The following is a 22,368-nucleotide window of genomic DNA, read 5'->3' on the forward strand; positions in this document are numbered from 1 at the left end:
CCTTGCCCAACTTCATATAGCTAGTTAGAGATAGAGCTAGAATTAAGCCCACAAGTCCAGACTTTCCCCATGCACCCTTTCCATGGCACTACTTTGCCCCCAGCCCATACCATGCACTTTCTTTTCTGAATATCAATCTTTTTACTTTCCTCTATACTGGTTCTCTTGTGAGAGTTAGCAGATCTGTGTTGTAACATGTGCCTCTGTGTGACATTTCTCCTCATGAAGCATCTTTTCTTCATCACCTGGCAGACTTTCATATTATGTGTGCTCGTTGACTTTTTTTTTTTTTTTTTAATGTTTTATTTATTTCTGAGAGAGAGAAAGAGACACAGCATGAGCAGTGGAGGGTCAGAGAGAGAGGAAGATACAGAATCTGAAGACAGGCTCCAGGCTCTGAGCTAGCTGTCCGCACAGAGCCTGACGCGGGGCTTGAACCCACAAACTGTGAGATCATGACCTGAGCTGAAGTCGGACACTTAACCAACTGAGCCACCCAGGCGCCCCTGTCTTTCTTTAAATATCCTTCAACTCTTTAAAAAGCAAAAGCAAGGACTGTGTTTTCATCCATATTTGCTTCTCCACCCAGTTCTCAAGGTGTGGTTCCCAACCAGGACCAGGGATGGCAGAATCACCTGTCAACTTGTTAGAAATACAGGTTCTTGGGGCGCCTGGGTGGCTTAGTCGGTTGAGCGTCCGACTTTCACTTAGGTCATGATCTCGCGGTTCGTGGGTTCGAGCCCCACGTCGGGCTCTGTGCTGACTGCCAGCTCAGAGCCTGGAGCCTGTTTCAGTCTGTGACTCCCTCTCTCTCTGACCCTCCCCTGCTCATGCTGTCTCTCTCTCTCTCTCTCCTAGAAATAAATAAAAAAAAAAAAAAAAAAAAAGAAATACAGGTTCTTGAGCCTCCCCCTTGACCCGCCAAACCCGCCCATGGTGGGGTGGACTGGCACTCTGGTTTCACAAGTCCTCCAGGTGATTTGAATGCACACTAACATCTGAGAACCACCATCCTGGAATACGTATGATTATATTGCTTGCTAAACCTTGCTATTTAACTGATCATCCCATATTGAGTCAGTCGTCTTTGGGTAATTTTCAGTGAGTGGCGCCTTGGTGAGTCTTCTTTTTGTACTGGTAGGTTAGCAGTCCATAGAGATACTCATAGATAAATGTCACTAATTTGCCCTAATGAGGATGAAACCCATTGCAGATGATTGCATTAAGTGGTTTGGCAGGTGAGCAGATAACAGGAGTGAGAGAGATTGCATTACAGTTCATTTTCATGGGGAATACTGACTCATTAGGATTTTGTGTGCTCTTGAAAACACCACCAAAACCCCAGAGTTTTATTTTTTCTTTTCTAAAGAAACAAAATTAAGATTCTCTTTGGTTTCCCAATTAAATCAGTGTTTCAGAAGCAGTTGCAACATTCAGCATATGAGCTAATGAATTGAGAGTCAGCTACATTACACTACATGTACAACTGGTTGGTGGGAAGGTTTTAGCCTCCTGTGACCCGGAGTTGGGATTTTACAGGGCACAGTCTACTCCAGCACTGGCACGGAGCCGTAGATGTGACCGAACCCACCCCATGCGTTCCAGGTATCAGAGGTGAGCTGTGCACGTCATTGGCAGCCTCTGGCCGTGGGTGGTAGCATAATTGTTTTGTACTTTCCAAAAAAAGCAGCAGCTCCCAAAAAGGTAAAGTTTAATTTTATTCGAGGCTAGTACATGCTGAGTCCAAACCTGTGCTTGACTCTGTAATTACTCTGACAGCTGAAAGATTTAGGATCACCAAGCTCCCGGGTAGAAGAGAGCCCAGAAGCTTCAAGGCCTGGTGGCTAAAGTTGCAAACTCCAGGAGACTACGCCTACTAAATGCATTCTCCTTTCTCCTGATTTTGACTGAATGTCCTTGTAATTCGGCAGTTGGATATTTTGTAAACCTGGAGGCCATCATCTCTGGCTGAGATTTAAGTAGAAATAAAAACATCCTTGGTGATTTTTGACTTTGGACAGACGTGAAAGATGAGATTTCCTCCTTCCCACCTGGCCCGCAGCTTCCCACACTTTCCTTTATTTCTTTTCCACAAGATTAAACTACTTGGTTGTTACCATCATTGCCAGTTTTCCCCGTATGATGGGAGTGTTGTTTGTTGGTTGTTCATTAGGTAGAAAGCATTATTCTACATCTTTCATATACATCATTTATTTTATTTTATTTAAAATTTTTTTTAACATTTATTCATTTTTGAGAGACCTAGACAGAACACATGTGGGGCAGGGGCAGAGAGGGAGACACAGAATCCAAAGCAGGCTCCAGACTCTGAGCTGTCAGCACAGAGCCCGACGTGGGGCTCCAACCCACGAATTATGAGATCGTGACCTGAGCCGAAGTCAGACACTTAACCAACTTAGCCACTCAGGCGCCCGTCGTATATGTCGTTTCTTATCCTCACAAACAGCCTTCCAAGTGGTGCTGCTGCCCCCAGTTTACAGTTGTGAAGAGCATTGCACAGAGGGGAAGTGATTGCCCGCCTGTGGCATGGGGCCTGGGTGCCTCCAAAGCCTCCCCTTCTTGCCAGGTTACTTCCCAGCTGGTACCCATTTCAGACTCGGAAGCATTTAGAGCTCAGTGTTGGGGAGTCATGGTACCTAATCATTTTGACGTTCTGATTCAGTTCCTTCTTCATGCCAGTTTTTCAAAGGACCTAGGTTTTAACAGAAAAAAAGTGATGAATTAAAAAATATTTTGGGGCACCTGGGTGGCTCCGGAGGTTAAGTATTTGACTGTTGGTTTCTACTCAGGTCCTGATCTCTCAGTTTGTGGGTTCAAGTCCCCCGTTGGTCTCTCTGTGCTGGCAGCATGGAACCTGCTTGGCATTCCCTCTCTCTCTTTCTCCCTGCCTCTCCCCTCCTTCTCTCAATATAAATAAATAAACACTTAAAAAAAAGAAAAAATGTTTCTATTTTAGACTTAAGTGCCACACTTACTTACTAATCGGTGTGTGTACCCTGGGAGTAACTGCACAGCTTCTCAAACCTTGGAATTCAATTGAACACTACCACCCTCATTCTTGTCCCATGCTGCTTTGCATACAGTTCTTTTATTACAGCAGCCACCGCAACCCAGCTTCGCAAAGCTAGGAGGCCATCGAAAGAGTGTACCTGGAGCTAGTAGTTAGTGCAGTGTTCAGCAGATGCCCCGTGTCACCGTGCTTTCTTTGGAAATTGTAAAGAATCCTACGGTGCCCCTGTGAATTCAGTTTGACCCCCCAGCTACCTGGACACGCAGTTTGGGAACTGCAGATTTGTCACATAGGTCATACACGCTCATGAGTCAAACTGAGGTGTGTCGATCCTAGGTTCATGTTCTGCTGCTTCTTTTAAAACGTGACTATATTACTTAAATTAATTTTCATTCAGTGTAACATCTTTAAATGCCCTAACAGTGGACGTGGTTCACATCTAATTCACCTGTGTGCTTTCACATTTGGTCCTTTGGTCTTGTGTATCGCAGGTGCCCAAGCAATATTCATTGAAGACCAGAGGATATCTCCCCCTTATCGTGGAGACAGGATTTATAAAATCAAATAGGGGACAAGAGGCATTGAAACCACAGAAAGGCTATGATCCTAGTGGTCTGATGTCTTTTGGCTTCTTTTTAGTTAAGTGTATCTTGTTTCAGACAAGAGCCCTGGCCCTTGAATAGGTACAAATAACGAAGATACTGTGGCTGTAAATCATTTCAAATACCAATACTTGTCATTTAAATAATTTGAGCAAGTAATCTTATTAGCAAGTCCTTGATTCTGGTAGAGATGCTCACCGCTTGGCCTTTCACTTTTGTGTTTTGGTCTTTATAAAACTGCTTTCCTTAAAGTGGAACACACCTCAGATTGCATTTAAACTCTGGCTGTTATACTGAGTTTCTTGAAAGAAAGCCTCAAGCGTGCCCAGGGAGCATACCTAGCAGTCAGTACACGTAAGACTTTGCATTTACAGATCTTTTAACCTAGGATGCTCAGCTTCCTGAAACCCTGTGGGGTGCACTTAGGCCTGACAAGGAAGACGTGCATAGAAAACTGAAAAGTTGCTGGGTGTTGCTTCATTAGGGGCCACTCTTCCTCCTTGAGTACAAAATCAATGTCCAAACAGTACCACGAATAGCACTAAGGTGATGGAAGTGTTAGCTCCGAGATGAACACTTCCCCTGTCCTTTCCAGGTACAGAAATTATTTGTCATTTCACAGACCTGGGCAGGTAGCAAGGCTGCTGCTGATTAACAGTTGTTGTCGCTGTGCCTGCATTTTAAGGATCAAGGATACGGTAAATAAAAGCACGTCAATGAGGTCTGCTCTTCTCTGTGCACCTTTATCCAGAGGTACCTTGTTAATGGTGAGCTATTGGAGCTTCGCCAGCGAAGCCACACTGTGGACGGTCGTAAAAGATGGTCTCTGCTGCAGATATGTCCCCCCTGAAACACCAAGTACCAGACTGTGCAGCGGGGAAGGAATTGTGGGTAGTAATTTGGGTGTTAAAATATTAACACATTTCTGCATTTTTAATGTGGTTTCCTTTTTAAATAGTAGGCAGATTATGGCACACGAGCAGATAGGTTTATGGTTTCAAATTAAATTTTAAGCATTAAAAAAAATCCAAAAGGAACTACTTTGTTATAAATACATTCAACTAAGCTAAATAAGAACTTGCTTTCTTTTCACCTTCTCTGATCATCTGTTGGCTAATTGATAGCCTAATTTCATGATTGTAATATGTGAACAAAGCTTCATAATGGATTTTAAAACTTTTAACCATTCACCTAGTTCACGTTTGAGTATATACTGTGTGGTAGACAGTCGCCCTGGACTCAAAATGGGGAACCTGGAATCTGGGAAGGCTTCACTGAGGAGGTGACTTTCATACCTGGGCATTAGCAATGTGAGAGCCATTGTGTACATCTGCCATTTATGGTTGTGCTGTGTATTGTGTGAGTCTGATCTCTTGAGAGCCGAGGCAGACTTTTTTTTTTTTTTTTTTTACCTTTAACCTGTCTTTTGGCTTTCTAAGTTCGACTTCTCTCGAACTTAGATCTTAGATCCTAGCTCTTGTGAACAGTTCATCCTGGGGAAGGGAGCAAGGCCCCTTAAAGTTTCTTCTCATTTCTCCTATTTCTCCACAGGCAAAGATGCCTTTCGATGCCAACAAACTGTATTGTAGTGAAGTGCTGGCCATATTGCTCCAGGACAACGATGGTGAGGCTCCCTCTCGGTATTGATATTCTGTTAGGATAGGAGCCAGGCTTGTTTCAGATCATGACAGCAAGCTCTCTTGCCTTTGGCATCCCCCTTGCTCTCCCTCTCGCTCTCTGTGCAGCTTTTGTACTCTGTCAAGCTGTATTGATTTTGTTTGCTGATGTATCAGTGTTAGACGGCTGTAAAATCTGACAGTTAGCTTCATTTTTTTTCTCCTTCTATTTTTTTCCCCTTTTAGAAAACAGGGAATTGCTTGGGGAGCTAGATGGAATCGATGTGCTTCTTCAGCAGTTATCCGTGAGTAATTCTTATGCTTCCTGTCTGCCATGAAGATACATGGCCTGCTTTAAATGGGAGGTGGAGCTGGAAATTGTGGGAAGAAACAAGCCATGTGATGCAAGCCGTACGGAGTACGTCGGCAGGTTTGAGGTTACCTCGGAGCTGCATCGTTTGCCTCCTTTTCTTAGTCATTTGCTCTTTCTGACCAGATATCACGATGTATCTGCTGTGGGTCTCCCCACCAACCCCGCCTGCCGTCCTCTGGCATTTGTCAGTCCACAAGAAGCATGCTTCCTGCTTAAGTGTACATTCTTGGGCCGAGAATACCGAATTATTTTGAGTTGGCCCACTCCCAAGATTATTTACTTCCTTTCCTTTCAGTCTGCCAGTAAAGTGCATTCTGTCCATTTGGAATCCAGAAAAGCTCAAGGAGGACCAGTTCCAGTGCAGTGGGACAGAGGTCACAGGGGGTTGGGGGGTCATGGAGGAGGGTAGGGAGGGTACCAGAAACTGGAATAAGACATTAGGAAATGCCATTTCCTCCTGGAAAGAAACGTAAATCTAGTTGAAACGTTGTTGTCCTGCTGGCATTCTGGAAACACTGTGAGGATTTCTTCTCACAGATCTCATCTGCACTGTTCCAAAACCAGGACTGAAAATAGATCATTTGGATAAAATCTGGAGTGTTGGGAATGTCTGAGATGTCAGTTTGCATACAGCTGCCGTCGTGGTGCCAGCAGCCGGAGTGGCTTGGCCTCCACCCCAAAAAATAGAGCTTTGAAATGCGAATCTGTTTCCAGTTTTCTGGGAAGGTGCTTAGTCCTGTTCCTGCGAGATTGTTGATCATTTTGTAGTAGACTCTATGGGTATGCACGTACCGTTAAAAAGACTTTCCTCTTAACATGCCGTACGTCTCTGGCAGAGACAGTACTCTGCTTTAAGCTGTTCCCCATGCCTTAGCGCCACAGCTGCCATGTGAGGCCCTTCAGTAGCCCCGACAGAGGGCTCCAGAAACTTCCTCAGGCTCTGGCCCTTCCGTATTGTAGTTTCTTTCAGAAGGTGTGCAGTGGGGTGTGGGTGGGTTGGGGGAGGACTTTGGAGGTAGCTGCCAAAGTTATTTCTTGACCTGGATGCTGGTTTCAGACATACTTGTCTTTTATGGCATTTTTAAAAAAATATCTGCGTTCCGTTTCACAGTAAAAGGGTTTTGTTGTTGTGTTGTGTTGTGTTGTGTGTGTGTATGTGTTTAATCTGGCTCCTTCGAACTATCAATCACCCATGGACCCAGTGGTCAGTTGAGTGTTTTGGTTTTTTTTTGTATGAACTGGTAGCTATTTAATACCCATGAATCAGAAAGTTCAGTTTCTCTAAAATGGAAACCGATGCGAATTCTGTCCAGCGAGCTTGCGTTCCCTCAGTTGTTGGGGTTACCGTGACAGGAAGGCTTGGGGATTGCCGAGCGCTGGCAGACGGGAGTACATTCTCTTACGGCTCTGTGCTTTCTGATGTCTTTGCTTGACAGGTGTTTAAAAGACACAACCCTAGCACAGCCGAGGAGCAGGAGATGATGGAGAATCTGTTTGATTCACTCTGTTCCTGCCTAATGCTCAGTTCCAATCGCGAGCGCTTCCTGAAGGGCGAGGGGCTTCAGCTGATGAATCTCATGCTCAGGTACGTGTCTTATCTCCTAGCGCTCCATCTTTTTTGTCCAGCTCCTCGCTGTTGTCTGAATTCCAGAACCCGTACCTATATGGTCTTTTAGTCCATTGAGTTTGCTAGATAATGTAAAACGGTAAGGCCTTCAGGAGGGTGTGCGCGCCTGCGTGCTGGCTGCTCTCAAGTTAGAGGGGATGAATACAAAGTACATTTTGGTCTATTTGTGCCCTGTGGTCGTGTCAGTTGGTAATATAACCACTCCATTGAAGGGACATGTCGTTTTGTTCCTTCTTTTAAAACTGTGTTGGTTTTGGGAAGCCTCGTTGTGACCTTCCAAACATACCCTATGTTAACTTCTAAACTTAGCCCCGTTTTCCTTATATCCCTCATAGACCTGTCTGTGCCATATGTTGGTATTTTTGTGGTGGACAGAAATACCATATTTTTTACTTACACACATTTTTCATTATATATTATTTTCTATGAGTCGCACATGTGCTGTGTGGCTAGCATAGGAGATGAAAACGTGCAGGACAGTTCTAGAGCTTTCCTTTACAGTACGTTCCTTATATATCTTCCTCTTATTTATGCTCTAATTCCTTAAAGTATTTAAAGCGGACATCATGGTTAGTATATTTCACAGATTCCTCATGGTGGAAGTAATGGATGGTAACTTGTATCACTAACTCTTGAGAAATCTGTCTGGGAAAGGTAGTAGAGAAATGGGAGTAGTGGGTAGCCAGACACAGGGCTGGTGTGTGGTCAAGGGACTGTTTTTCAAACTGAGAGCCACTAGAGCATGTCTGTGTGGCTGGAAGACCTGAATCATTATTACTCTGTGAAACTGACCTAGAGTCGGCAGCCTTGACACTTCTATTCATGTATATTGAAAACTCTGTGAAGCTGTTTCTTTAAAAAGTCTTTTTTATATAAATTTGATATATGTATCTATTGAATAGAATTTAGAATATAGACATGTGGAGCTGCTGCTAAAAGACACTTTGTTAAGGGCTGCGCTCACCCAAACGAGGAAGACAGGTTCCTGCCTCCAAGAAGCTGAAAAAGTAGGTCTGCCACCCAAACATGACCCAGCTTTGGATGTTTCGCTTCTTTCACGCTTTTTTTTCTGTAATTATTTTGTTTTTACCAGTTTTTTAGTCCTGTCACACAGGTAATTTTCTATACTCTTTCTTTTTAAACTTTTGAAACATGGCATTTCCCGTGCTGAGACGTGATGTTTGTGAGAATTTGCAACAACTGCATCACAGACTCTAAGGAGATAGAGCTTTCTTAGCATTCTTTCGGTGATATTGAGACTATTTCCATTGTTTTGATATTGTAACAGATTCAATGATGACCATGCTTTTGCTTAAAACTATTTTGTATGTAAGATTATCACCAGATATGTTTCTAAAATATCTCCTCTGTAAAGGCCTGCATAAGGCTGGGTGGGGGCACAGTAGACCTTTTTGTGTGTCTGGTGTGTACCAGACCTTGGATTGATTGGAAATCTTCCTGTGTGGGATTGCTTTAAAAAATCTATTTTAAAGTGCAGAGAGGGCCATTGGAATTGTTCGGAAGCCTTTAGTGTTCAGCTGATTTTTGCTAGCTTTACTCTCTTGAGTCTTTTGTTTGTTTATCTCCTTTACCCTTCTAATTGCCTGTCCTTTTGTTGAAATGACCCACCTTCTCTCGAGTAAATAGCATATAAAGAAAATGCATTTGGCTTCCTGAGCCTTCTAACCTTAAAACTGTACTCTACAGGGACTTTTCCCTAAGCTTCTTAAAGGTCTGAACTGCCAGCGTCTTTGGATGGTTGAGCGCAAATATGAAGTGATGTATTCCTGTAGCATATGGCTTGGTAATGTGCAGCAGTGGGGAGCTGAATAAATAACCAGAAATATGGATTATTCAAACAGGAATGCTGAGATTCTGGGAGCCTAATTAAGAAGGTGCTCCCAGAGCCTTAGAAACTGTACCTCTGTAGGATCTCCCAACTTCTCATTTTTGAATGCTGAAGTTACTTTTAGATTAATTCTCTTGCATTAACTAGCTTTTTTTATTTTTTAGCAGATTCAGCATTCCTTTTTTTTTTCTCTTTCCCATGTTCTTTGTTCTGTGTTCTTTTTCTTCTTCAGACTCCCAAATGGACAGTGTAATTGGGAGGGAATTTTTTTCCCTACTAGATTCATCCTGATCTCCTAGCAGGAGCTGCCAGGGTGCTCTCCATCTAGAGAGAAGCCCGTTCAGGACTTGGAGGTTATAACTCTAGACGTTCAGGAAGATGTCTGTGTTTCTGTTGCCCCTCTTTACTGTGATTCAGGCATTCAGCGGTCATGAAATGTCCACCTGGAAAGGTGGCAGTGTGGGACCGCATAGAAGACCGGGCTTTGGAGTTGAGGTCCATGTAGACTTGGAACATTGCTCTTTCACTTACTAGTTCTGGATATTTGGTGAGTTTTTCTAACCCTTTTGACCTCTGACCTCAGTTTTTCATCTGAAAAATGGGAATAACAATGCCAAATTTTCAGGAATTTTGTGGAAATTACACTATATGTAAAGTGTCTGGGACAATTCTGTAGCTGTTAAAATACCGGCAAAGTACTGTGTTAACTTACTGTGTTAAGTACTAGGCTGACACAGAGGAACAAGACAGGATTTGGAGGAAAAAAGCACTAAGTATACATAGGCAGCCATTGCTAGAATGGCAGGCTGACACTAAATAATTGTAGTATAATTGAATGCGTTAAATGAACTGTTCCTCTTACTAGTTTGTGTGTCTGTGAATTTGTTTCTTTACGTTTCTAATTTTTGGTAAGGAAAGGTCATCAGCAAGATAGTCATTTATGCACACACACATATTACACACCCATGCAAAGGTATATAGTACCCAATTTAATATTTTTTAACTTTATTGAAGCATAATTTATTTACAATTAGACACACCCATTTTAAGCGTACAGTTTTAATTTTGACAGCTGAATGCATCTTTGTTTTCAACGCAAAGAAAATATAAAATGGCCCTGTCCAATAGAAATAGAATGCAAGCCAGATATATTGGTTTATATTTTGTAGTAGCATGGTAAAAAGGTTAAAAGAAACAATTAATTTTAATAATGTATTTTATTTAACCTAATACATTAAAAATCATTTCGACAGATAATCGATAAAAAGCATTCTTGAGCTACTTTTTTTCATCCTTGGTCCTTGCAGTCTAGTGCGTATTTACGTCTCAGCTCAGCACTAAATTCTCATAAAGTACTTGCTTTGTGTTTAGATTTCATACAGTTTGCAGCTGAAAGAGTAGATTCCCATACCTGAGTTTCTCCAAACAGACTTAAATGTTTCCTAATGACTGAATCAAGTACCAGTTTTTAAATTTGAATTCATTTAGTTCGTGTTTTGTTTAGCCTGTGTCACTCAACAGATTGTTTTTGAGATTTTCTCATTTTGCGTCTATCAGTAGTCTGGTTCTTGTTCGAGTTTGTAGTATTCCATTATATTTTTGCATCCCGGTACGTCTGTTTTTTTATTATTCGCCTATCATAGGTGAACATTTGGGTTGTTTCCAGTGTCTTGCTATTTGTTAATAAAGCTGCTTAAAAGTCTTTAGAGAAACATGTATTTTCATTTCTCTAGGGTAAATACCTAGCAGTGGAATGACTAGGTCATATTGGAAATGTAAGTTCAATATTAGACACTACCAAGCTGTTTGCCAAAGTGATTGTATCATTTTAGATCCTCTCCGTAGCAAGGTATGAGCATTCCAGTTGCTCCCTGTCCTCCTCAACACTTGATGATTAAGCTAAATTTATTTAAGAATCCTCTCCCCCTAAGTCACTTCCCCAGCCCAGTCCTCACACCCAGCCACCCGCTGTCAGATGCTGAGGGTTAGGCTCTAGCATCCTGTGCTTTCCTCTGTGGGAGCACTTGTCATCCTGCATGGTAGGCATCTTTTGTCTCTGACCCTAGGACCCTTGAGATCAGAAACTCGGTCGTCACCCTCTTTGTGTCCCCAGTGCCTAGCCACAGATACACATTAGGTTCCCAGCAAATCTCTTCTAAATGAATGAGAAAGATCTGAGAAACATTTTTGCTGTTTAAAATCATTGGTTTGTAGAATTTCTAGCAAACCCCATGCATAGACCCAAAGAATGAGGAGTGAGTTAGTAAAAGCCATATAGCTGAGAGCTCAGTCTTCTGCCTACGTATATTTAGTGCAGTTTTTCTCCATCAGATTTTTTTAACGCCCGAAGAACACAACATAGGCCCCAGGGTGGTTGTGAACCTCATCTTCAAGGCTCCAGAGAAGCTGGGCATCAGCTGGTGCCCTGGGCTCGCTGCCCCGTTTGGCCTGGGCTGTGCTGCGGAACAGAACCGAAGCCGACACAAGTGTCCGCACTTCACTTGATCCCCCTTTGGGATACTTGAACCTCTCAACGCTCTTCTTCCACCAGCCTCCTAGGTATCTCAGGGTTATGGCCGAGGCATTCATTTCTCACAACCTTTCTACTCGAGGTCCAGAGAAATTCCTTCATGCAGGTTTGTATCTCTCGGCATTTGTTTGTAGGAACTGTAAAGGGCGTCTCCTGCCTCTTTGCCCTTTCCGGACAGGCCTTTGTCCTCTGCCTTGCCTTCCCACCAGGTGCTAGTTTAGTTGTCGGGTGACTCTTTTTCACTCCTGTGTTAAGCGTGTTTGGACTTTACAGTGCTTGACAGAATCAATAAGAAAAAAAAAGCTTTTTGTTTTTTGTTTTTTCTCTGTCAAAGGACAGATGAAGACATTTTGGAAAAGAAAAGAGTGTTGAGGTGATATTTAAAAATGGAACTCATGCTGTGGAAGCAGCAGCAGCTAGCCATCTTAGAGTATAGGAACCCCCCCCAAAAGGAATTTCTCATTTAGTCATATGATCCTCATAGGAAAGAGAAAAGATATATGGGCAGTATATGCTGTGTATATATTGTCTGCACTCCCCTGGTGGAGACAGTACCTCTCCTTGTGGGTCAGGTAGCTTGGCCTCATTCTTTTGCTTTGCTGGTCCAGAATTCCACTACAGTGAGGATGTTTGCACGGTCGTTGGCTGGCAGCGGAAGGGTTAAGATAGGAATAATGAAACCAAGTGGTATTTTTGTAGTCAGGTAGTTGAGACAAAAGAAAAATTAGGGAAGTCACATTTTATTGTGCAGTTTAACAGGATGATCAGATTCAGAGAGTCCAATTCACAGAAATAAGACTAACTTTGGGGCACCTGGGTGGCCCAGTCGTTTAAGCTTCGACTCTTGATTTCTGCTCAGGTCATGATCATGGTTTCTGAGATTGCAGAGCCTGCTTGGGATTCTCTCCCCCTGTCTTTCTGCCCCTCCTTAGCTTTCTCTTTCTCTCAAAATAAATAAATAAACTTAAAAAAAAAAAAAAAAAAGACCAACTTATACTTATGGGGGATGGCCCTTTTAGAATTTATCCGGACTTGAGGATTGACCTATAAATGCCCTCGTTGCTCCCTGGATGGAGACTAGTTTGCCATTTCTATGTTCTTGATTACAGATGCCTGTCTTTGGTAAGATACTTGCTGCAAATAGAGGATTTCAATATATCAGCTTTAATTATAGACTGTACTCCAGATCATTTGCTTCTTGCCACTGCAAAGCACTTTGTAACAGGATGTCCTTGCTTCACATGGTTCAGTGTTCTTTAAGAAACAACAAAGCCAGTGGGAGACAGAAGAATTACATTGTCAGTTTCCTTGAAAATGTTGACATGAAGCTTATTACTTCTGTTGTAAAACCCTGTTCCAGTTAGAAAGAGAAGAGACCACTGAGATCCCAAGGGATGTGTACCGATACAGCTTGGGGTTGTGTAGCAGAAACACAGTGAACCCATCTTGGTTATTAACTGTGTAGACCAAAAAAAAAAAAAGAAAAGAAGAAGAAGAAAGAAAGAGAAGGCTACATAGACACATCTCTTTAGGAACCACCAATTTTTTTTCCCTCTGAGGCTTTTCAGTAAGATTTTCCTTAATCTAAAGAAAATCATCTCTGACAAAGAACGTAAATAAAATGACAATGGTATGTCATGTGCACAGTGAGCAACTGCAGGCCCGGTTCTGGACTGTGAGCTTGTACCAGAGCGTAAAGGTAGGTAGGCCAGCCTGGGGAACTCCTTTAAACCTGGAAGAAATTTTACTCCCTTGCTTCTTAGCCTGTTTCGTATTGGTTTTGTTCCTCATCCACTTGTGAAGGGCCAAACGCGATTGCATTTTTATCCTTGTGGCCCTTCACCGATTTTTGTTGTTTGTTTTGGTGAGCTAGAGCCTTTTCTTTGGACTTTCAGTCTCTGGGATTCAACTGCAAAAGCAAAAGAATCATGCAAACGTTTTAGAAATTGGCTGTGCTTCCTGATGGGGCTGTATAGGGTCTGTGCCCCAAGCTGCACACATATATCTTGCTGGTTAATTTGTCCAACAAGCAAGTGTTTCCTTTCTCCACTCACTGAATATTACCATTCTTTCTTCGACGGAGAATAGTGTTTGCACCTGTTCTCTGGGAACCAGAAAAACGCTTCAGAGCACAAAGTAATCCTTCCAACAGCCCTCCAGGCTGGCGTTACCTCTTCATAAATGGAAAGTGCTGTGGGCTGAGAAGGCAGATTAAACTGAAGCAAGATTACTTGGCAGGAAATGGTGAAGGACCTGCCTGAGCCCTTCCATCAGACTTCATAGGTATTCATCATTCCGGCGTAAATTGCACATATTTAAAGTATGCCATTTGATAAGTTTTGCTGTATGTGTAGACCTGCCATACCATTAGCACAAGCATGGCAGCAAGCATATCTGTCATACCCAATGTGTCCCTGTACCCCATGGTAATCCATAACTCCTCTCCCTCCACCTCACGTCTCCAGGCAACCATTGATTTGCTTTCTGACCATTATAGGTTGGTTTGCATTTTCTAGAACTTTATGCAAATGGAGTCATTCAGTATGTACTCTTTTTTTTGGTCTGGCATATTTAACCAACTATAATTATTTTGAGATTCATTCCATGTGTGTCAACAGTTCTTTTTCTTTGCTGGGTAGCATTCCATTTTATAAATATTTCACAGATTGCTTATTCACTTGTTGATGGACATTTGGGCTTCCAGTTTTTTTCGCTTATAAACAATGTTATGAATATTCAGGTACGTATCTTTGGGTGCATGTATTTTTAATATCTCTTGGATAAATGCCTATGAGTTGCATATCTGGGTCATATAATAGGTGTATGGTTAACTTTTTAAGACACTATCAGTCTGTTTACAAAATTGTCATAACTATACCATGTTTCTATTGCCACCAGCAGTGTATGAAACTTCCATTTGCTCCACACCGTCACTAATACTAGGTATGGTCACTGTTTTTTGTTTTAGTCATTTGAGTGGGTATGTATAGGTGTCTTGTGCTTTTAATTTGCATTTCCCAGGGCACCTGCGTGGCTCATTTGGTTAAGCATCTGACTCCAGCTCAGGTTATGAGCTCATGGTTTGTGAGTTCGGGCCCCACATTGGGCTCTCTGCTGTCAGCACGGAGCCTGCTTTGGATCCTCTGCCCCACCCCCACTCCCTTGCTCATGCGCACTCGCTCTCTCTCTCTCTCAAAAAATAAACTTGTAAATAAATTGGCATTTCCCTTGTGGCTAATGATGTTGGTTGCCTTTTCATGTATTTATTTGCCACCAACATGTCTTCTTCAGTGGTGTCTGTTCAGTCTCTTGCCCATTTTGGTTGGGGGGGACGGATTGTTTGTCTTATTGTTGAATTATAACAGTTCTTTATATGATAAATATAATCTTTTGTCAGATACAAAAAATTGAAAATTTTTTTTTCAATGTTTATTTTGAGAGAGAAGGAGCACACCTTCGTGTGCAGACAGGGGAGGAGTAGAGAGAGAAGGAGAGAGAGAATCCCAAGCAGGCTCCACTCCGTCAGTGCAGAGCTCGATGGGCTTGACTCCACAAACTGTGAGATCATGACTTGAGCTGAAATCAAGAGTAGGATACTTAACTAACTGAGCCACGCAAGTTTATGTTTTACAAATATTTTATTTCAGCCCATAACTTACCTTTTCATTTTCATAAAGTAGTCTTTTGAAAAATTTTAAATTTTGATGAAATACAATTTTTAAATTTGTTCCATTGATTTTTATTTTTTTCTATTTGAGTAAACTTAGGTAGTCAGTGTCTTTCAAGGATTCACTTTATTTTAGTGGACAAACTTATTGGCATAAAGTTGCTTGAATATTCCCTTATTATCCTTTTAAATCTATAGAATCTGTAGTGATATACCCTCCCTTATTCCCAGTGTTAGCCATTGATGCCTTCTTTATTTTCCTAATCAGTCTGGCTAACAATTTTGTTGATCTTTTTTTTTTTTTTTTTTTTAAATATTTTATTTATTTCTAGGAGACAGAGAGAGAGACAGCGTGAGCAGGGGAGGGTCAGAGAGAGAGGGAGTCACAGACTGAAAGGCTCCAGGCTCCGAGCTGGCAGTCAGCACAGAGCCCGACGCGGGGCCCGAACCCACGAACCGCGAGATCATGACCTAAGCGAAAGTCGGACGCTTAACTGACTAAGCCACCCAGGCGCCCCGTCAATTTTGTTGATCTTATCAGAGAGTCAGGTTTTTCTGATTGATTTATCTCTGGGTTTGTTTTTTTCCCCCTATGTCCATGATTTCTGCTCTGATCATTTCTTTTTTCTTTTGATTACTTGCGGCGTAATTTGGTATTCTTTTTCTGATTTCTCAGGATGGGAATTTGAGACTTTATTTGAGATCTTTTTTTAACATATGATGCTATAAATTTGCCCCTTATTGCTGCTTTATGCCTTGTTATACACTTTCTTTTATTTAGTTTTTTTTTTTTTGAGAGAGAGAGTTTGCACACATAAGCATGAGTGGGGAAGGAAGCAGAAGGAAAGGGAGAGATAATCTTAAGCAGGTTCCACGCTCAGCACGGAGCCTGAGGCGGGGCTTGATCTCACAACTGTGAGAGCATGACCTGAGCCAAAGTCAAAAGTCAGACCCTTGGCCGACTGAGCCACCTAGGTGCCCCCACATTTTGATATATTGTATTTTCGGTTCAAAATACTTTGATTTCTTTTGATTTCATCCTTAGCCCATGAGTTACTTAGAAGTGTGTTATTTAGTTTCCAAATATTTGGAGATTTCCCAAATGTCTTTGTTTTTTATTTCTACTTTAATACCATTGTGGCCAGAGAACATACTTTATATGTTTTGAATCCTTTTAAATTTATTAATACTGGTTTTGGGCCCAGAATATAGTCTGTATTGTTTGATACTCCTTGTGCACTTGGAAAGAATGTTCTGTAAATGGTTAATGCTGAGGTTCAAGCCTTATATATCCTTAAACATTTCTGTCTACTTATTCTATCTATTATTAAAAGGGGTGTTGAAACCTCTGACTATAATTGTGAGTATGTCTATTTCTCCTTTGAGTTTTATCAGTTTTTGTTTTATGTATTTTTTCTTAATTTTTTTAACGTTTTATTTATTTCTGAGAGAGAGAGACAGCATGAGCAGGGGAGGGTCAGAGAGAGAGGGAGACACAGAATCTGAAACAGTCTCCAGGCTCTGAGCTAGCTGTCAGCACAGAGCCAGACGTGGGGCTCGAACCCATGAACCATGAGATCATGACCTGAGCCAAAGTCAGCCGCCCAACCGACTGAGCCACCCAGGCACCCTGCTTTATGTATTTTGAAATTCTTTTAGGTGGCTAAACATTTAGGGGTATATGCTGTTTTGCTTAATTGAGTCTTTTATCATTATGAAATGACTCTCTTTATCCCTGATAATGTTATTTGATCTGAAATCTACTTTGTTTGATATTAATATAGCCACCACAGCTTTCTCTTGATTAGTATAAGCATAGTATATCTTTTACCATCTATCATGAAACAAATTTTTAGGCCTTCTCTGTTCATATGTTGATGCCCTAATTCCCAAGGAAGCCTTCAAGATGGTAATTAAGGTTAAATAGGGTCATAAGAATAAGCCACTAATATAGTAGAACTGGCGGTCTTATGAGAAGAGGAAGGGATGACATTAGGAGGGTGTGCACACAGAAAAGAGCCCTGTGAGGACATGGTGAGAAGATAGCCATCTGCAAGCCTATGTGTCTTTATATTTATTTTTTTACTTATATTTGTGAAGTATATGTATTTTGAGAGAGAGAGCAGGGGAAGGGCAGAGAGAGAGGGAGACAGAGAATCCCAGGCAGGCTTCACACTAATTGCACAGATCCTGACGTGGGGCTCGAACTCACAAACCGTGAGATCATGACCTGAGCCTAAATCAATAGTTGGTCATTTAACAAACTGAGCCACCCAGACACAGACATCCCTATGTCTTTATATTTAAAATGTGGCTTTTTTTGTGAGCATTGTACATTGGAGTCTTCTTTATCTACCCCATAACAATTGCTGCCATTTAATTGAGATGTTTATGCCATTTACATTTAATATGACCCTTGATATGGTGGTTTATGATTGACTTTACATCTACCCCCTTGCAGGTTGTTCTGTTTTTCTCATCTCTTTTTTTGGTCCCATTTTTTGCTTCATCTGCCTTCTTTTAGATTAACATTTTTGTATTAGTCCATGTTATTTTCTCAGGTGGCTTCTTAGCTCTTTTTCTTTGCTTTTTTAGTGGTTATTTTCAAATTTATAGTATACATCTTTAATTTATCACAGTCCATCTTCAAGTAGTGTATACTATTTCATCTGTAGTGTAAGAACTTTGCAACAGTAAACTTTCATTTCTCCCTCCTGGTTTTTTTGCTTTTGTTGTTGTTTGCTTTTGTTGTTATAAATTCCAATACATATTGCTTATCTTTTGTTTAAATAATCAATTAATTTTTATTTAATTTTTTTATTTTTAATGTTTATTTTTTTGAGAGAGAGAGCGCGTGCACGCACATGCATGTGCACACAAAAGCAGGGGGTGTGGCAGAGAGAGGAGAGAGAGAGAATCCCAAGCACTGACACCCCAGAGCCTGATGTGGGACTTGATCTCACAAACCAAAAGATCATGACCTGAGCCAAAATTGAGAGTTGGATGCTTAACCCTCTAAACTCCCAAGGCGCCTCATAAATAATCAATCGTGTGTTAAAGAGACTTTTTAAAGTAAGAAAAAAGTATTTTATTCTTACGAACACATTAGCCATTGCCAGTGCTCTTCATTCTTCTGTAGATTTAGATTTCTATCTTGTATCAGTTTCTTTCTTTCCAAACGATTTCATTTGACATCTCTTGTACTGCTGATCTGCTGGTGATGACTTTTGTCAACTTGGGTATGTCTGAAAAAATATTTGCCTTCACCTTAAAATGATATTTTCACCAGGTATAGCATTCTTTGTTACTTGTTTGTGGGGGATGTTCTTTAAATTCTCTTAAGAGTGTTGTTTCCTGTCTTCTGGGTTGCTTGTGTTAGTTTTCCTGTGTGTGATGTGTCTCTTTTTTTCTGGATCTTTTTATGATCTTCTCTCCCTGATTTTGAATAGTTTGCTTACGATGTACCTTGATATAGTTTTCTTCATGTCTCTTGTGTTTGAGGTTCATTGAGCTTCTTGGGTCTGTGGGTTTACATTTCTCATCAAATGTGGAAATCTTTTCAATCATTGTATTTTCAGATATTTTTTTCTGCCCATATCCTCCTTTCCAGAACTCCAGTTACATGTATATCAGGCTGTTTAAAGTTGTCCAACCACAATTCCCTGGTAATCTGTTAATTTTTTTCAGTCTGTTTTTTCTTTCCGTATTTTATTTTAGATAGTTTCTATTGTTATGTATTCAAGCTCACTCTTCTGTACTTTTCCTCATCCAGTGTATTTTTCACCAGACATTGTATTTTTCTTCTCTAGGTATTTTCCCTCTTTCTAGTTAGCTTTTCCTGGTTTCTAGAAGCTTTTTTCTACCTTCTTGACTAGATCAATAATAACTTTTAATGTCCTGTCTTCTGATTCTATTGTCACTGTTATTTTTATTATTTTTCTCCTCTTTATGGTTAATGTTTTCCTGCATCTTTAAATGCCTGTTAATTGTTTTCTGAAATTAAGATACTGTAACTTTTACCTTGTTGGATGCTAGGTGTGTGTGTGGGTGTGGGTGTGTCCATCTCCTTATAAATATAATTGAGCTTTGTTCTAGGATAGAGTAAAGTTACTGGGAGTAGTTTGCTCCTCTGGAGGCCTACTTTTAAGCTCTGTTAGGTGGGACCAGACTAGCCTTTAGTCTGTGGCTGATTTTGCCTCAGGACTGAAGGACTGAAACAGTGCCCTCCTTAGTGCTCCACCTGATACACCTGAATTCAGAAAGGTTTTCCACTCCCGCTGGTGGGATCACAAACTATTGCTGGCCCTTGGTGAGCACTGGGCATTGTTTCCCCCTTCTTCTCTCAGGTGGTTCCTTCCTAGCCATGGGTAGTTTCCTCACGTGCATGTTCTGGTAAGTACTCAACTGAGGACTCTGGCAGAGAGGGTCCTCTGCAGATCCCTGTGCAGCTCTGCCCAGTGGCTGCCCTATGGGTCTGGTACTCTGCCCTATGAACTCGCCTTCATCGGTGTCCCCTCATCTGCACTGTGTCTCCTCCCTGCTCGGAGGCCTGGAAACTGTGCAAGCAGCTCGCTGGGCTCATGGCATGTGTTTCCCTCTCTCAGGGAACACTGTCTTCGTGCTACCTGATGTCAAGTGTTCAAAAACCATGCTTTTGTATGTTTTGTCTTTTCATTGTTTTGGGTGTGAGAGGGGATATAAATTTAGTCCCTGTTACTCCATCTTGGCCCAAAGTCGAAGTCCAAGAGCATATTATGTATTTTTTAAAATACTTTCTAATGTACATTTTCATACTATTTCTTGCTAGTGGAGAGTAATACAATTAACTTGCATGTATTGATCTTACATTAAGCAACTTTGCTATGTCATGTATCAGTCTGGTTTTGTTGTAGTAACAACTCTGAAATCTCAAGGATTTTCGGTGACAGATGTTTATTTTTCACTCCTGATACATCCGTCCGTGGCCATCTGAAGCTTTGCTCCATGTCTTTATTTTGGGATTCACGTTAAAGGAATAGCAATCTCTGAGACATGACTTTGTTGTGGCAGAGAGAAAAGACTGAATAATGCAATAAATCTTAAAACTTCTCCTCTAAAGACACATATGTCATTTATACTTAGATTTTATCGGCCATAAAAAGTCACATGGCCATGCTTGAAGTCTATAGTGGGTGGAAGGATGTATAAACAGTGATATGTTTGAGCTACTTCATATAGGCTCATGAAAGCGGACTATACATCTCTCTTTCCAACCCCATGGTTAGTGGTATCACATTGGCAACCTGAAATCAGCTGTGGTAGGAGTATTTACCCCATGTAAGTAGGAAAACACAACAAATCACTTCTTTCCTGGGGAGCTAGTTGTTAAGCTTTTAGTAGCAAACCTCTAGCTATTTGCTTCTTTTAGGGAGTAGAAAGTTAATAGATGGGAACAAGATTATTTTCTGTCACATTTCATTTTAATAATTTGTGTGTGTGTGTGTTTTAAATTTTAATAGCTATGGGGCACTGGGGTGGCTCAGTGGGTTAAGTGTTCAACTCTTGATTTCGGCTCATGTCATCTCACAGTTTGTGAGTTTGAGCCCCACGTCTGTCTGTCTGTCTATCTGTGTGTCTCTCTCTCTGTCTCAAAAGTAAATAAACATTTTTTTAAAAAATTACTAGTGATGACTTCTTATGCAGTGTTGAATAGGAAGGAGTAATGATCAAGGGCAAACTTGTCTTACTCCTGATGTTAAAAGGAGTATATTTTATTGAGTATAATGTTTGTTTTGAGTTTTTTTGGAGATAGCATTTATCAGATTAATGGCTTCTCTTTCTAATGTCACAGATCTTATATAATCAATCAGTTTTTTAAAATGCTTTTTCTGCATTTATCGAGGTGGTTTTTTTTTTTTTTTTTTTTAATGTTTTATTTATTTCTAGGAGAGAGAGAGAGACAGCGTGAGCAGGGGAGGGTCAGAGAGAGAGGGAGACACAGACTGAAACAGGCTCCAGGCTCCGAGCTGGCAGTCAGCACAGAGCCCGACGTGGGGCTCGAACCCACGAACCGCGAGATCATGACCTAAGCGAAAGTCGGAGGCTCAACCGACTAAGCCACCCAGGCGCCCCTCGAGGTGGTTTTTTAATGGTAAAGGAAAAATGAATGGATTTTCTGATGTTGAACTAATCTTGTATTCCTGGAAGAAGCCCATCTGTGTGTGTGTGTGTGTGTGTGTGTGTGTGTGTTTTCTTGGATTCTGTATTTTATTTAGGAATTTTATACCTATACCTGAGTAAGATTGGCCTGTAAGTTTAATCTGAGAAAGGTTTTGGTATCAGAGGTTATTTTTTTTTTGTTTTAGCTTTATTAAATGAGTTGAATAATATTCCTTATTTTCCTGATTTCTATAAGAGTTTAAATAACAGTGGAATTATTTCCTTCTTGAATGTTTGGTAGAACTTAATAGTGATTGCTTCTAGACTTTACATTTTCTTTTAGAGGAGATTTAAACCACTGATTCCATTTTCTGAATGGTTATAGACCCTTTCTTATTTTGTAGAGTCATTTGGGGGAATTCAAATTTTTCTAGGAGTTTGTCCATTTCGCCAGTTTTTAAGTTTTTGGCATGCAATTATTCCTTCTGCTCTGTTGTCTTAATATCTGCTGTATCTGTAGTGTTTTCTCCTTCTGTTCATTCCCGTTACTGGTTTGTGTGTGTGTCTTTTCTCTTTTTTTAGATCACTCTTGCCAAATTTTTGTCAGTTTTATTGGTATTTTTGAAGAACCAGATTTGAACTTTGTTGATCCTCTTTATTAGGGGTTGGCAACTAACGGCTGTGGAACAAATCTGGCTGAGGCCTGTTTTCCTAGGACCAGCCAGCCAAGAGTGGTTTTCGTATCTTTAAAGGGTCGTATGTATTTTAAAACATACACAAACACACAGGAAAAGATGCTACAGAAATCATAATGGCCCATGAAACCTAGAGTATTTTCTGTCTGGCCCTTTACATAAAGTTTGCCAGTTGGTGCTCTTTATTTTTTTATTTTTTTTTACAATTTTATTTATTTATTTATTTATTTTAATGTTTTA

At 40.9% G+C, this 22,368-nt stretch overlaps 1 protein-coding gene across 1 annotated transcript in view; it reads left to right on the plus strand.

Annotated features, from left to right (window-relative positions):
* The window catches only part of CTNNBL1 (catenin beta like 1), a 162,568-nt gene that overhangs the window by 69,476 nt on the left and 70,724 nt on the right, over positions 1–22,368 (plus strand). Inside the window, exons 8-10 of the mRNA XM_039227069.1 lie at positions 5,185–5,257; positions 5,496–5,554; positions 7,059–7,207. Coding sequence (XP_039083000.1) covers positions 5,185–5,257; positions 5,496–5,554; positions 7,059–7,207 — 281 coding nt within the window. The remainder of the gene's footprint in view (positions 1–5,184; positions 5,258–5,495; positions 5,555–7,058; positions 7,208–22,368) is intronic.

This window comes from Hyaena hyaena, unplaced genomic scaffold, assembly GCF_003009895.1.
Source record: "Hyaena hyaena isolate Hyena2069 unplaced genomic scaffold, ASM300989v1 scaffold_25, whole genome shotgun sequence".
NCBI lineage: Eukaryota > Metazoa > Chordata > Mammalia > Carnivora > Hyaenidae > Hyaena > Hyaena hyaena.